The 13691-nt window shown below is 34.0% G+C and overlaps 1 protein-coding gene across 2 annotated transcripts in view; it reads left to right on the top strand.

The window, feature by feature from the left end:
• The first annotated feature begins 6 nt into the window (after positions 1-6).
• LOC110371414 (serine/threonine-protein kinase MARK2) overlaps positions 7-13691 on the top strand; it is a 174908-nt gene continuing 161223 nt past the window's right edge. Inside the window, exon 1 of one of the 2 annotated variants that reach the window (XM_049851596.2) lies at positions 7-342. Coding sequence is in view for 1 of the 2 variants with exons in the window: in XM_049851618.2 (XP_049707575.1) it covers positions 667-810 (144 nt within the window). In the remaining variant the exon portion in view is untranslated. Of the gene's footprint in view, positions 811-13691 lie in introns of both variants that reach the window. The other variant, XM_049851618.2, reaches the window with a different exon arrangement.

Here is a 13691-nt window from a genome sequence, read left to right as displayed (position 1 = left end):
ACTCCGTTGAACTCGTTCACATATCACTATCTCTTTTCATGTGCTGCCAAAAGAAAGGGATTGATAGAGAGCCGGTTGATGTTTTCGTGTCAGCCTTGTGCCCATTTACGAGGAGTAGGTAAAATCCGCCATCTTGAGAGTGAATTCAAGAATGTGAGGACTTTTAGCGGAGTTAAGTGAATTTCTTTAGTAATTTTATTATTAAATGGATTTATATTTGTCCACCACGCGATTTCGTACCCTTTATACGAGCCGGTGGCATTGACGAAAACACTTTGCGCGTCGTTATAAAGCTTAAACGCCGAATTCCTTGATAGTGTTTATGTGACAGGAGAAGACACCGTAAGCTTTCTAATAGTTTTTTGCGTGTCTATTTCCGTTTTCCATCTCGACGATCGTTAACATATACGTGAAAGTGAAATAGGTATCGCGTATCATTACACAGTTTTCGTTATAGGGCTTCGCGATGTTTTTTTCTGGTCGAAAATGCGGTTAGATGGGCGTTGTTGGTCGGCGATCGGTGGAGTTAAGTCGGGGCCTGTGTCGGCGTCCTGGTGAGGGCCTGGGCCGGTCGGGCGGGCTGAACGCGCGGCCGCCGCGGAGGATGCAAACGGCGCGGGTGGGCTAGCAAGGTGTTAAGTGTTTGAACTGTGTGTTATTGTGAAAATGTCGACGACTATGAGGCCTACACTCCAGACTGTCCCGGAGTCGTTGCCGGCGGACCACGTGACGGCCCCAGCGCCGGCCCCCGCGGCTACCACCACCGCAGCTGCACCCTCGCAGCCGAGGCACCCCCGGCCTATGTTCAAGGTAAGTCCACATCTGTTTTGGTTCCCCAGTCATCGCGCAACACGACTGCCGATAAACAAATCCGATAATAAACACATCAAGTGCCTTACATAACAGTTTTTATCAGAATGAAAACTCATTTGTGTACATATTGTTTGGCCAGTCTAAACTAATAGTTGGACCTTTTGTTTTTTTAATTATACACACACAGATATTGCCACATTCTTATCAGAGGAATATTTGTACTAGAGATAAAGTTGGATTAATTTATGGTAGTACTCTGGTAATCTGTAGATTGTGTTCCAGCCACATATGAATTAATTATTGTGTAAAGCAATAGTACCCCAGATAGCCTAGAAAGTGTGATCAGCGTAGCATGCCATATATACTGTAAAAATACTACATGAAATAAATTATTTTCTATTTGTTATTAATTGTTTTACTAGCTTTGAATTATTGGTTAAAGTTAAGTTTGAATGTATTAATGTAGAATGATGCTAGCATCTCATGAGCATCATTATACATTTAATTCTGACTGAAAATACCAAGACTCCTTCTTAATTATCCATTAAATAAAGAAACGAAATCATATTACTGCAAGCTATATTAACTTAACACACTCTCATTCATGTAACATATTACCTACTTAACCAGAATAAAAAAATAAATGAAATAAAACTCCCAACAAGGTGACTTCGAGTTTCAAAATGAATAAAAAAGTGGGTAGTGCACTTCTGGTTGCAAAACAATGTGGATGATTACTCATTCACATTACTTATCTCTTTATATTGTGTTTCATAAAAACCAGGGCTTTTGTTTGATTATCAACTGCCCTAGACAATTTACTGAGTCATGGAAATACTGTCAGTGTGTTTTAAGTACTTACAATAATGCATGATATGACAGCATAAGGTTTGCATCAATCATTTCTGGATTTAGTCCAGTAGTTCTATACAGATTGGTGGACTGAAAACAAAATCATGTTTTGGTAATTATCTCTGACCATTAAAAGATCTATTAACTTAAAAATAAAACTTGGTTCTTTTATTTGTAATTTCATGATGTAAATCTCCTTTAAAAATCGTAGATTCTATTAAAAAGTTATATGGTTGGATGAACACAATAGTTACTATTATTTATCATGCACATTCATAACACATTTCAGTTATAATTTAGCTAGAAAAGTAGAAACTAACAGTATAGGTAGGTTTATAATACATTTTGGATCAACCATTTGTTCATTAATTTAGGTTTCTTTGATAATACTGTATTTATTGCATTTTTTAACTATGGATAGGTAAAGATAGGTTACAATATAGTCATCATCTTCCGAGCCCTTTTGCCACCTACAGCTGTACTAAATTGTATGTTCCCAACACATACTTTGGTTTCACATTTCTGTTAGCTCATCTTCACATTATAATAGAATAGAATAGAATAAAATCATTTATTTGCTATAAACATGTGTAAACATTCATACAGGTGCATGTAGTAGTAATGATGAGATTGCACTAATTTATAGTTTACATAATCAATCTCATAGCAAAACCAAACCTTATCAATATAATTATGGTACAAAGAGTAACTTTATAAGTTACTTCATACAAACATGAACAGTTAAATAAACATTGAAGTTAATATAATACAAAATAAGTAACAAATGTACTTATTCAATTCTGTTTAATTTTGTGTACTCAGAATAAATATTGGGTATATAAACTTCAGTTCAATCAATCAGTACTGTCTGATTTGATATTGTTTAACTTACAAAATTCTTAGTTTTTTATTGAAGAAATTTTGACATTCATAAAAGAACATTATGGCCAATAATATTGAGAAAAATAAAAGATTGGTTAAAAACAAATAATTTCCATGTTGGATACAATATGACATTAGAAAGATTCATAACAAATAAACTACTCAAGCATTAACCACATAATAAAAACTATGTGGTGTTATGAAAATGGACATTGTCACCATTACAAAAATAATAATTTAATTTCCCTACCTATTATCTAGTTGGCAGGTTGTAATAACAGCCAATGTGACTCATAGTTTATTCAACAGACAGACACATTATTTAGATAGCAAGTATTTTATTCTGTGACCATTTGGCTCAATTTAATAACCCAATTACTAGATTCAGTCATAATTGATTAGTGTCACCATTCTTTTATTATCTCCACGCTTACAATTTTCATGCAGGTTAAAAATTGTTTTTTCAGTTATGCAGCTATCATATAATTCTATCCTGTGGGGGTTTATAATATAAATATGTTGCATTATACAGTAAGATGCTGACAGTAAAATATAAATGGTATAGGATTTTTTTAGTCATACATAAGTAGGCATTATTGATTGAAGCAATTATTAACATAGGTACCTGCTACTTTATAACATTACATACTAATAACTAAGAAATAATATTTTTGTTCCATCACCTAGATGTATGCCCGTTTCTCCAAACTTTAATTACAATTAATTTCAGCATATTTAATCAAAACTTTATGTAAGCACTTGATGTACTTATTAAAGTTAAAATTTATTGATGTTAAAACTGTTGTCCAAGCATATTTCGTAGCCACACGTATGACGTCACAAGTCACGTGGCTACCGTCAGCAACTTCATGTAATTATAGTTCAGCGTTTTATTATTATAAAGCTTCCGATGACTGGGGAATCTTAATTTATGCTCCATGTAAAAGCTTTTGAGCCTCTCGTCATACAATGTTTTTTATAAAAATGTATTGTTTTCGCCATGTTGTTGTAAAATGTCTTACAAGCTTGTTGTGTGCGTATTATGCTGTGATGAATGATGAGTTATGTCTTTATAACAATAGCTTGTCTAGAAGATTACTCTAAATATTTTGACGTACAGCGGATTATCTTGATTTTATAATACAACGTGATTTTTTTCGTAATTCTCATGTAGGGACGAATCTTTAGCATCGTTTAATATAATCTAAGAAATATCTAATTACGACTGCATTATATTTTTCATCGTAAAAAGACGGAATGGAATTGTTTGACATCATAAACATTGCCACTCAATTTTTATGCATTAAGGCATAATGAAGACGAAATTAAACCAGCATTATTCTAAGGAAAATTCTACACGGTGTCACTTCCAATATTCTTGTTTTTAAGTATTGAGGTTGTTTACGCGACACCGGGTGTTCTCATGCATAAAGCATCAAGCTGAGGGTCGAAGGTATACTGACCTTCCATCTGCCCCAGTTTTGAAGCCATACTATATCTAGATTTACACGTATCTGTATTATCCGAAGCTTTTACGTAAAATTACGCGTCAATGAATAATTTTACGGTTCGGTAAAGCGTTTATTTACCGTTCATGGGTTTTGTCGCTTTTGAAGTGTACTGAGTTTTAATCGAATTCGTTTCGGCTACTGTTTTTTTTTCTGTTTATTATACCTTGCTTTATTAAATTTTGTAAAAGCAATTCGTCGCTATTAGCAAAAATATACATACGATGTAAATAATTCCTAAGCAATAAACCAAAGTATCAAAACAAGATTTTGTGAGTCATCTCTTTTGAGTAGTAAAACGAGTAATAATAAAGAAACGTTCACATCTTTACTCCATCATTCAGTTTTATGTAATAAAAACAAACTTGCAACATATACTGTAACATGCCGCAGATTACATCATTTGTTGCATTTAGTTACATCTACGGTCTAATTATAAGCGTATAACAGTTCCCTCAGTAACTCGACAATAGAGCCTGAAACCTATTCTATAATATTTTTATTCACGGCAAACAAAGCCTAAAATTTAATAGCAAAAAAAGTTTAGTTGGGACGAAGAAAATTCCGATTGTGATCCGAATAAGAAATTATTTGTTTCATTTATCGGAAAGGGAATAGTTTTGAAAGGTTTAACATACTTAGCAACAAAACTTCACAAACTTGGAAATGGCATTCCTCAGCCCAGCGCTATTATGTCACGAGATGCAAGATCTAAATATAACCAAAACGGAATCGGCGTGGGCGCAGCAACAACGAAAATATTTTCTGTAATTCACTGTAATGATGCTCTTTTACTTTTAATTCGTGATCGTCAGCATCTGGCTATTTACTCCTACTGGCCAGTAAAGACCTCTTTTCATGTAGAAAATGGGGATGGAATGAGGTTTTCATGTAATAAAGTTCTTTATTTAATTACAAGAAGAATTGACACTATTTTGTAAGACAGACGCAATTTTAACAGCTGTTTGATATTTACAATGTGGGTTGACTTCATTTCTTGGTCATTGACGTGTGCTGATAGAAATTCAGATTTATTTTTAAATGGCAATCATGGAAAACTATATACCAGCTTCTTCCAGCGGTTTCAGTACGCCATGCACTCTGACTAAAAGCCGATAGTCGCCCTCGATAGCTGGGATATAACACTGAAAGAATTTCTTAAATCGGACTAGACATTCCTGAGATTACCGCGTTCAAGCTAACAAACTCTTTAGCTTTATAAAATTAGATGTTATTTATAACATGATGGAAAACAATCTATTAAAGGCCTAAAACTTGTAGAATTTAAGGTAGGGCAAAACACATCAACTTAAAAAAATATACATATTATTCATAACTACCATAATTTAGTTATGCTAAACAAGTCTTGATAATACAATAGAGCGAGAAACTATATTCAGAGTCCTTTTATTAAAATATTCACAAAGAGAGTGTCAAGCAAGGAGATGTATCTAAAAGTAAAATGGAAGCTGGAAGAAAATGCGTCCTTCGCACCGAGAATTTCTTTGCAACGAGAAAAGTTTTAAAACGTATAAAATCCCTGATACAATTGCTTTGTAATCTGATAATGAGTGCAAAAGGAACGATTATTTTGCTCAACTTTGTACTTAAGGAACTACCGGTTGCAATTAGGGATGTCCGATCGTCGACATTTAATTTAACGGTACGATAAAATAATTCTCTTTGATCATTGTGAATCGGTGCATAATTGACATGGACGAAACCTATTAACGCAAAATACGTTGCCTTTAAAAACGGGAATGCATGCAATGAATGAATCTTCATGTTTTTGTATGGTCTTGATCATAATCTTTTTTCATAATATTTGCGATGAAATTTTGACATAACCTTTTCTAAAGTGTAGGAAAGCAAGCTTCTATAACGGAAAGGATTTGTTTGGCCTTCTCAAAGTTAATGAAAGTATTTCTTAATAAGCTATACAGTAAGCCTTTGAGCGCGTTTTGTAATTAAGGAATTTTATTTGTTACGCTGCGATCCTGATTTGAAAGTGGATTATAAATGATCTCCATTTTTGCTGTAGAATTTGTACTATCATCACCAGTATTTTTATGCCCTACTAAAGGACACAGGCCTCTTCTAATACAGAGGAGTATTGAGCGTTAATCGCCATGCTTGCAAAAGGCGTATTAGTGTTTTCAGAAAAGATAACACCACTTTAGGTTTTTATGCAGCTTTTTGTTACGTTTTGTGGCAAAACATATTTTTTTGCATAGACGTACAGTATGTCAATTTTAATTTCATATCAGACCACTGACTTGATAAGTACCGCCATGATGTATTTCCATAACAGCAGTCAATTTGTTTACACTCATAACATCACAGTTTTTAAATGTCTTCCGACATCTTAGAAAGGTTTTTTGGGCCAAGTAAATCGAAGATATAAATTCTGTCGCAAATGCCATAGGTTTGCTTAGTAATGAGCAGTTTATAGTTAGGTTTGGTTATAATATGTTATTATGACACGCAATGCAATCTTTTTGCTTAGTTATGTTCAAGAGTCGGTAAAGTAACGATTCCGGTATGTATTTGCTGATGTAGTGAGGAATTGAAGTGAGCATTAGATAGGTACGAGTCGTGTTAACACAAATTCAGAAAAACGTGAGGGAAACAAAATTCAAGCAACTGATTACGATAATAAGGATCAAAATTAGTTAGTAGATAAAGTTGCAAAGTTCTACTCTAGTCTCAGTTTAAATCCAGACATGAAAACAAAATTATCGATTCCTAACATAGACATAACTGTACGTTATTCGATTTCTTTCACTTAGAATCGATACCTATCTATTTCTAATACGATTGAGTTACTACAGAGTTTGCTCGTTATTTTTAATAGGACGTAAACCTTAAATGATATCGTATTCCTTCACTTGAAGGATCTAAAATGTATCTTCGAGATGGAAGATTCTTTCCACGTGTGCGAAACTAGTCTAAATGATAATCTTCCTTGTGGATTCCACACACGATTCGTATTTGCATGGTAGCATAAGACCAGCCGTGACTGCGTCTAGACGATCTAATGGCTTTTACATTTCTAAAACAAGACTTAGACTTTCCTTGTTCATAGACGAAGGGGTTATTGTCTGTTTTCATGCTATTTTGCTATTTAGGAAGGTGGGCCGTATTGATTACTTAAGGACTTTGCGGAAAGGCTGGTCACATTATAAGGGTTAACTTATAGGTGGGTTTGTCTTAGCGTAAATGACAAATATCTAGGGTTATTTGAAGAAATGATATCTTGGGTTAATCTATTAACTATTATAAAATCAATGATATAAAGAAGAAGAATAAGTCCGTTAAAGACCCTGTATGATGCCTCTAAAGTTAACATTATCAGGTATTAATGTAAGGCTAAATAATAATAATGTAAATAAAGGAACTTTGCAACGAAGGCGAACAAGCCTTGCATAGCACAAGAAGCTGTGATTAAAAAACTAAGGTCACGCTATATTACTATTAAATAAGGTGGAACTAATGTTTAGGATCGGATTACGTTAGAAAAAAAAATTGTTGAGTAACATATCGTAGTGTTAATTTTATAGCTTCAAGTTCTTTTAAATATTATGTTAAACGTCGGTAATGTCATGCGCCATTAATTCTGTAAGTTGCATTGTTACGCATTTGTGGATAGACTGATTTTATTGAAATTCAGTATGAAGATCAATTAATAATTGAAGGAAGACTCATGATAGATTGCACCCTGGTATACCAAGTAATTTGCCGAAATTGTGGTTGAAACCACGGGAAAGACAGGTTAAATAATAATCTTAAAGATCATTTAAGAAGATATCAAATTAAATTTAATTCTGCATTTGAGGATATTACCAACATTAGAGGAAGTTGTTTTCTTAGAATCGAAGGTGCAATCTCAACCGGAATTTTCGACCTCTGATAATCCCTTTGAGGAAGCATCATGCTGTGGCTTTTATACAAGCAAGGCAGCAACAACAGTTAATATTCCTCAATGCTTTTAATCCATGTATTGTTTGTCCTTACGCCTGAATTCGATCATTCCTGAATGAGTTTCCTTAAACGTGTTAGTTTCTGTATTCATCCCAAACACCTAGAATAGTCAAAGTTTATTTAGTTTAGTAGTAAAATCTCAAATCTCGGAATATCCGCAAATTGTATTCAAACTTGACTACTATGATTGTATTGCCGGGAGTGGCTGATTCCGCAATTGCTACGTAGCTGAATCTGTTTTATTGGTTAATGTTGAAACGTGTGCCTTACGAGTATAGCTACGTCTCAAACATTGTTTGTAACGCAAATGTGTTTATGCTAATAATCTTAACCTAAATAATTGGAAATGTTGCTTGCACTTTGATCTGTGGAGTGGCCGGGAATTTTGGCGAGCCTTAAGATACCAAATTGTATGCCTAAATCAGTCGACGTTGAGCGACAAGTGTCCAACAAGTTAGTCTTAAGATTTAATATAATACCATGTTCAAAATTACCACTTGAAACGTAATCGACATCGGGAGTGGACCTAGACTTTAAAAAGTCTAGAATCGTCAATTACCAAATAGATCTTCATCAAACCTGCTTTGTATGAGAACCTCTTTGATATCAAGTAGACAGTAAACATTATGAAACATTCAGGGTCTTACTACAAAAACTTTAAACCCTGTTTTACACTTGTCTAATAAAATTTTGGCTGCAAAATGAACCATATGTCAACGTCATAATTTGTCATTTTTTTAGACAAGGCATAAACTGACGTTTAAAAGTTTTTGTGGTAAGACGGTCAATTGTTATATCTTCTGTAATACATCTTCATACTCTTTGTGGAGAGTAAATAAAACTAACCTAATTAAAATCGCGATGATCCATAACTCTCTTCATCATATCAGTCTCTTGGCTCCACGCCAGGGTGCGATCCGCGTGGAACTTGGTGCTGCTGATATTGGCAGACGTCTACTAGATCCTTCCCATAATGTGGACTTTCTGGAGACAATTTATTGTTTTTATTATGTTTTATGATAGTTTAGAATGTAGATGAACTGAGACTTATCTGAGTCTGTAAATACAGATGAAACTCTTGGATCTGTAGATACCTATGAGCCGAAGTCAATGCATATGGACACGAGTACGTTTTCATAACATTCATATGCACTGATTATATCTTTAACGTAATTATAATTTTGTATGTGGAACAATATAATGGTACTAGGTACGTTGAATGAAGACACAAGAGTGAGTAAAAATAACCTTACCATAAAATTGCTTGGACTGCCAAACAGAAAACTTATACTTAAGGCTTATGTTAAAGCTGTGTATAATCATATCATACGCAGCGACTCGTTATAATCCAACATAAGGGCATCTATTCCGAAGCCATTTTATCGATTCTGCGTTGACATAACGTTCAACATGCTTGCCTGTTCAACCTGACGGAAATAATCTTAATTTAGAGACCCTATTTTTAGCTTGAACTGTTTTTTCTTCTTTTCCGTATGCGCGTCCTCTTACGGTTGTCGCGTTTTAGTTTTATTTCATTGGATAAGATGTTTTTGGTTTACGGAAATAGGTTTAGTAAGTTTTGGGTTGTATCTATAACCCGAGTCCCTTTTTGACTACGATTGCGAGTTGTGTACATTATATACAGTTGCATGTCTAAGTAGTTTTTTCTTTGCATATGCACTTGGTTTTACGTTGCACTATTTGTAGAGCTGATGTCATGTAATGAATTGTTAATTACCACTGTTGTTAGAGAAAAACGTGTGTTTACAATCAAATGATCTTACATTGTCTAGAGATGTGCGATAAGGTTTCTTTTATGAATACCTATGTTTACTTAGATAATGTTTAGGTTGTCTCCAGTAGATCGTCAGACTAATTACAAAAACCCAAAGATATCTAAAATCTGAAGTACCTAAATACCCCATTTCCTAAATATTAGATTTCTTAATACTGATTCATAGTGTATATTGAATTTGCTAAGTGCTCCCGGGGCACCAACAACGCGGTGTTACTGGTGTTACGCCGAGTCATAAAAATTTAACACGTTAGCATAAATATTTTCGTAGACATTTTCTTTTATGGTCAGTGTCGTTTCCATATTATGAAAATGTACGTAGTTAGAGAGATTGAAGAATAACTAAGGCATACATATTTACTTAAACCTTTACTTAAGTAGAAGAAATATGTCTCACATTACGATACTTTTTGAAATAGAAAATTGACTGTTTGACTTTTGAAATGCTGATCACAACTTATGTAACATCCTAAATCAATACTCCTTCAATGGGCAAAATTCTAAAACTGCTGTCAAAGGTGAAATTGAATCTGGTTACTTTAATAATATTACATTGGAAATCGAATAAATGTTCTAGTAAAGAATCAGCGGAACGTGATTCCGATTCATTCTGTTGGTACCTTCAGCAAAAACTGTCGTCGATGTGTCCAGTAGGTACCCAGTCGCCTTTTAAGGGCGTGGCGAGAGAGTTGTGAAGGTATCTGCCTTATTAGCCACGTCGACATACGAGTTTTTACACATTAAATTGTGCGTAACTTTCTAAAGCATTAAAATTGTAGCACCCGACTGTAACTAGATTATACCAGTATATTCCAGAAATATTTCAAATTTTCAGACTTAAAACTTTCATTGAAAATTTTTGTTGTAATAAAATAGATTTCTAGTCTCGCATAGGTATCGTCATGAATTTTAAACAACCTAATTTAATCAACGATATGAGATTCAATTTGGTATTTAAGTGAACAGACTAAATATTTCTAGACTGGTGCTGGTTTGGATTGGAATAACAAATATGATTTTTTTTCCATTACATTCCAGTCGATGAACCGCAAAAATAATGCAGAATTCTGCAACGTCATTGAAATAAACGCTTTATCGGTTTTCACGGTATTCCGGTATAATAGATCACAATGACACGTCTATTATCTTTCGACACCTGTGGCCAACTGAAAGCGGTCCTATAGGTATTGCCAGCCTAATAAAATTATGCAAATTCTGATTCTACCCACCGAAGACGAATTGACAAAGGCTTATTGAGGTGACGGCTTATAAATCCAACAGCGTTTTGTATACGCAGGCATTTGGAAAATTATTTTAAATATTCTCTTAGATTTCCATGAATAAAGTACTTAGTAATTTGAATGGTATAATTGATTTAACAGCGGAGGGAAACATTTGGGGGTAACGAAGTGAATAAATGATTACAGTTTCGGGCTTTCGGAGCTAAGCTTAGCTGTAATTTACTTAGATCCCACCTAGATTTCTGTAGAGTTAAGTTAGGAAAGTTCTATCTTATTTAAAAGATGAATTTAGGTGGTTGGTATTTCGCCGAATTCAATTCGAGGAAGCAACCGGACTGTGCAATTGACGGCATCTGGCTGTCGGATCTAAATAGGTCTGTCCGGAGTTGCGCCAAATTCTATGGAACTCGAGATAATTTATCACTTACCTCACCCTCTTTCTTGAAGAGCTTAGGTCCTTTGCAGCAAAAATTGAAGCTTGTCAATACTGTTCAAAAGTGAAACTGTTAATGGCATATTAGGCTTTATAAAAACCGGCCATTTTAATCATATCCATAAGATTTCTGAGATCAATATGCCTAATTATAGAGTCAGGTTAGGTAGGTCCTGAGGACACATTGTGAAAAACACGTAGGTATTTCTACGTAAGCACAAAATAATGTTACGTTATTACTGAAGCAAATACCAAGTTTTAATTACGAAGGTGCTCTCAATTCTAGCTTGAAAATTAGTTACAGATCGAATGAGTTACAAGCACCAATTGAAATGTTAACCAGACTTCTCATTATTGTGTGGTTACAGTAATTCTGTTTCAACCTCTTTACAAATAAACAGGGAAAAGTAACTTTGAAAGAGCATGGTATAGAAAATAATTTTGATTAGAAACGCTGTTTTATTTATAAAATCTTTTGTTATTTTTATAGAAAAATTAGATTTTGGCAATGTACCTTTTAAACCTTAGAGCCTGCAGGAGATTAAATATGCGGACGGAATTAATAATTTTAATCGATGATGTAAATAAAGAAAATAGTGCTTCCCTTAAGAAAAAAGTCTATGATTAGAATCACTAGAAGTTATTTCAGACGAATCTTCCTGCTTTATTTGGAAGTTAAGCTGATTATTCGGAAAAATTCATTCGGCAGGATGATATAGAATTAGGAACTTCCTTCCCATTAAATTTAGTTTGAAAGACCCCAATCTCCTGCAGTCAGCCTGTTGTTCTAATATTCCACTTGTCATAACCCACAATGATTACAAAATTCCTCTGGTAATTTTTAAGTAATTGGCCCGCCCTACTGCCTCTAATAATACATTATTAACAACGTTGGCCACGAAACTAGTTGGACGTAGTACAACTTGTAAGGACGAATTGTCAAACCACTGTAATTACGTCTTGTGAAGTTGCCGGCGTCCAGTCAATGACGGCATTCTAATTGAACGTTTATTATTCAATGAATTTCAGTTTTTATTTTCAATTATAATATAGGAATGATCTGTTTTTCAGCTCTAATGTTGAGCTGCGCGCACACCAAATTAATTCAATTACATAAAATTTACAAATAGGGTGCCTATTTAGCGTGTCATTGGACTGTAATATAAAAAGCAATAACTCCGTTATTGATAACTTGAGTATTTTAATTTATAGCGTAAAGTAGTAAATGTTTTATTAAATTCAGTTATTGATATCATCGGGGTTATTAACTTTGTCATTACGTCATTCACTATAGTCACCATAATATCAAATCATGTTTGACTTTATATACATGACATAATTGCATAACAAATAATTTATTTTAAACTAAGTTTGTAAGTAGCACATCTTGCAAAGTATAAAAGTTGAAACTTCCTACTTAGAGACCTGTAGCTTCAGCAAACTTGAGTGGCTTGGAACACGAGCGCTGTGAATATTAAACTTGCTTATCGTCCTTGTTACACCTGTGGCCTATAGTAGAGGCCTGAGATCTTATTGCAGATAGATATTAGAGATTATCACCTTTCTAGCTTCCGCTATTGGTTTCACCCGCCTCCTAAAAGATCACTTACCCTAAGGAACGACAGAAAAGTAGTATGTATTTAAAATATTCTTGGAAACTTTGCCTATATTTTCCTTGATTTATTCAAATAATATTATTTTTGTATGGAATCGCTTAACGCATGAATCAATAAATTATTATTATTAAGTAGGTACTGTGTTTATTTATCATTTGAGGAAAAAGGAAACTGAATTAAATTATGCGTGTGTGTTATGCTTAACTGTTGTTGTTAGTATGTCTTGTAATATATACCAGTCTAACTTAGTACAAAGCAATACTTAGATGGCTTTCAGGCTATGGATTCTAATAATAAAATAGGTACAGGAGATTAATCTTCAGTTTATTACGGGCTCATAAGAGTTCCCAATAGTGATAAAATAATAACCATTTAACCCTTCATACTCCATTCTCTAATTGTAGTACAAATGCCTTACACTCACATACACAAACATCACACATACACACAAATAATCGCGATGTACTAATATGACGTCACTTATTAATCATGGCGGAACGAATAACTCCAATTATGCTGCCACTGTAAATATGCCAATTAATGTTTTGAACTGTATTGTTTAGTTTATGA

The sequence above is a fragment of the Helicoverpa armigera genome, chromosome 28 (assembly GCF_030705265.1).
Source record: "Helicoverpa armigera isolate CAAS_96S chromosome 28, ASM3070526v1, whole genome shotgun sequence".
Classification (NCBI taxonomy): domain Eukaryota; kingdom Metazoa; phylum Arthropoda; class Insecta; order Lepidoptera; family Noctuidae; genus Helicoverpa; species Helicoverpa armigera.
Note: the sequence above shows the minus strand (reverse complement) of the source record. Positions and strands in the feature narration are given on the sequence as shown.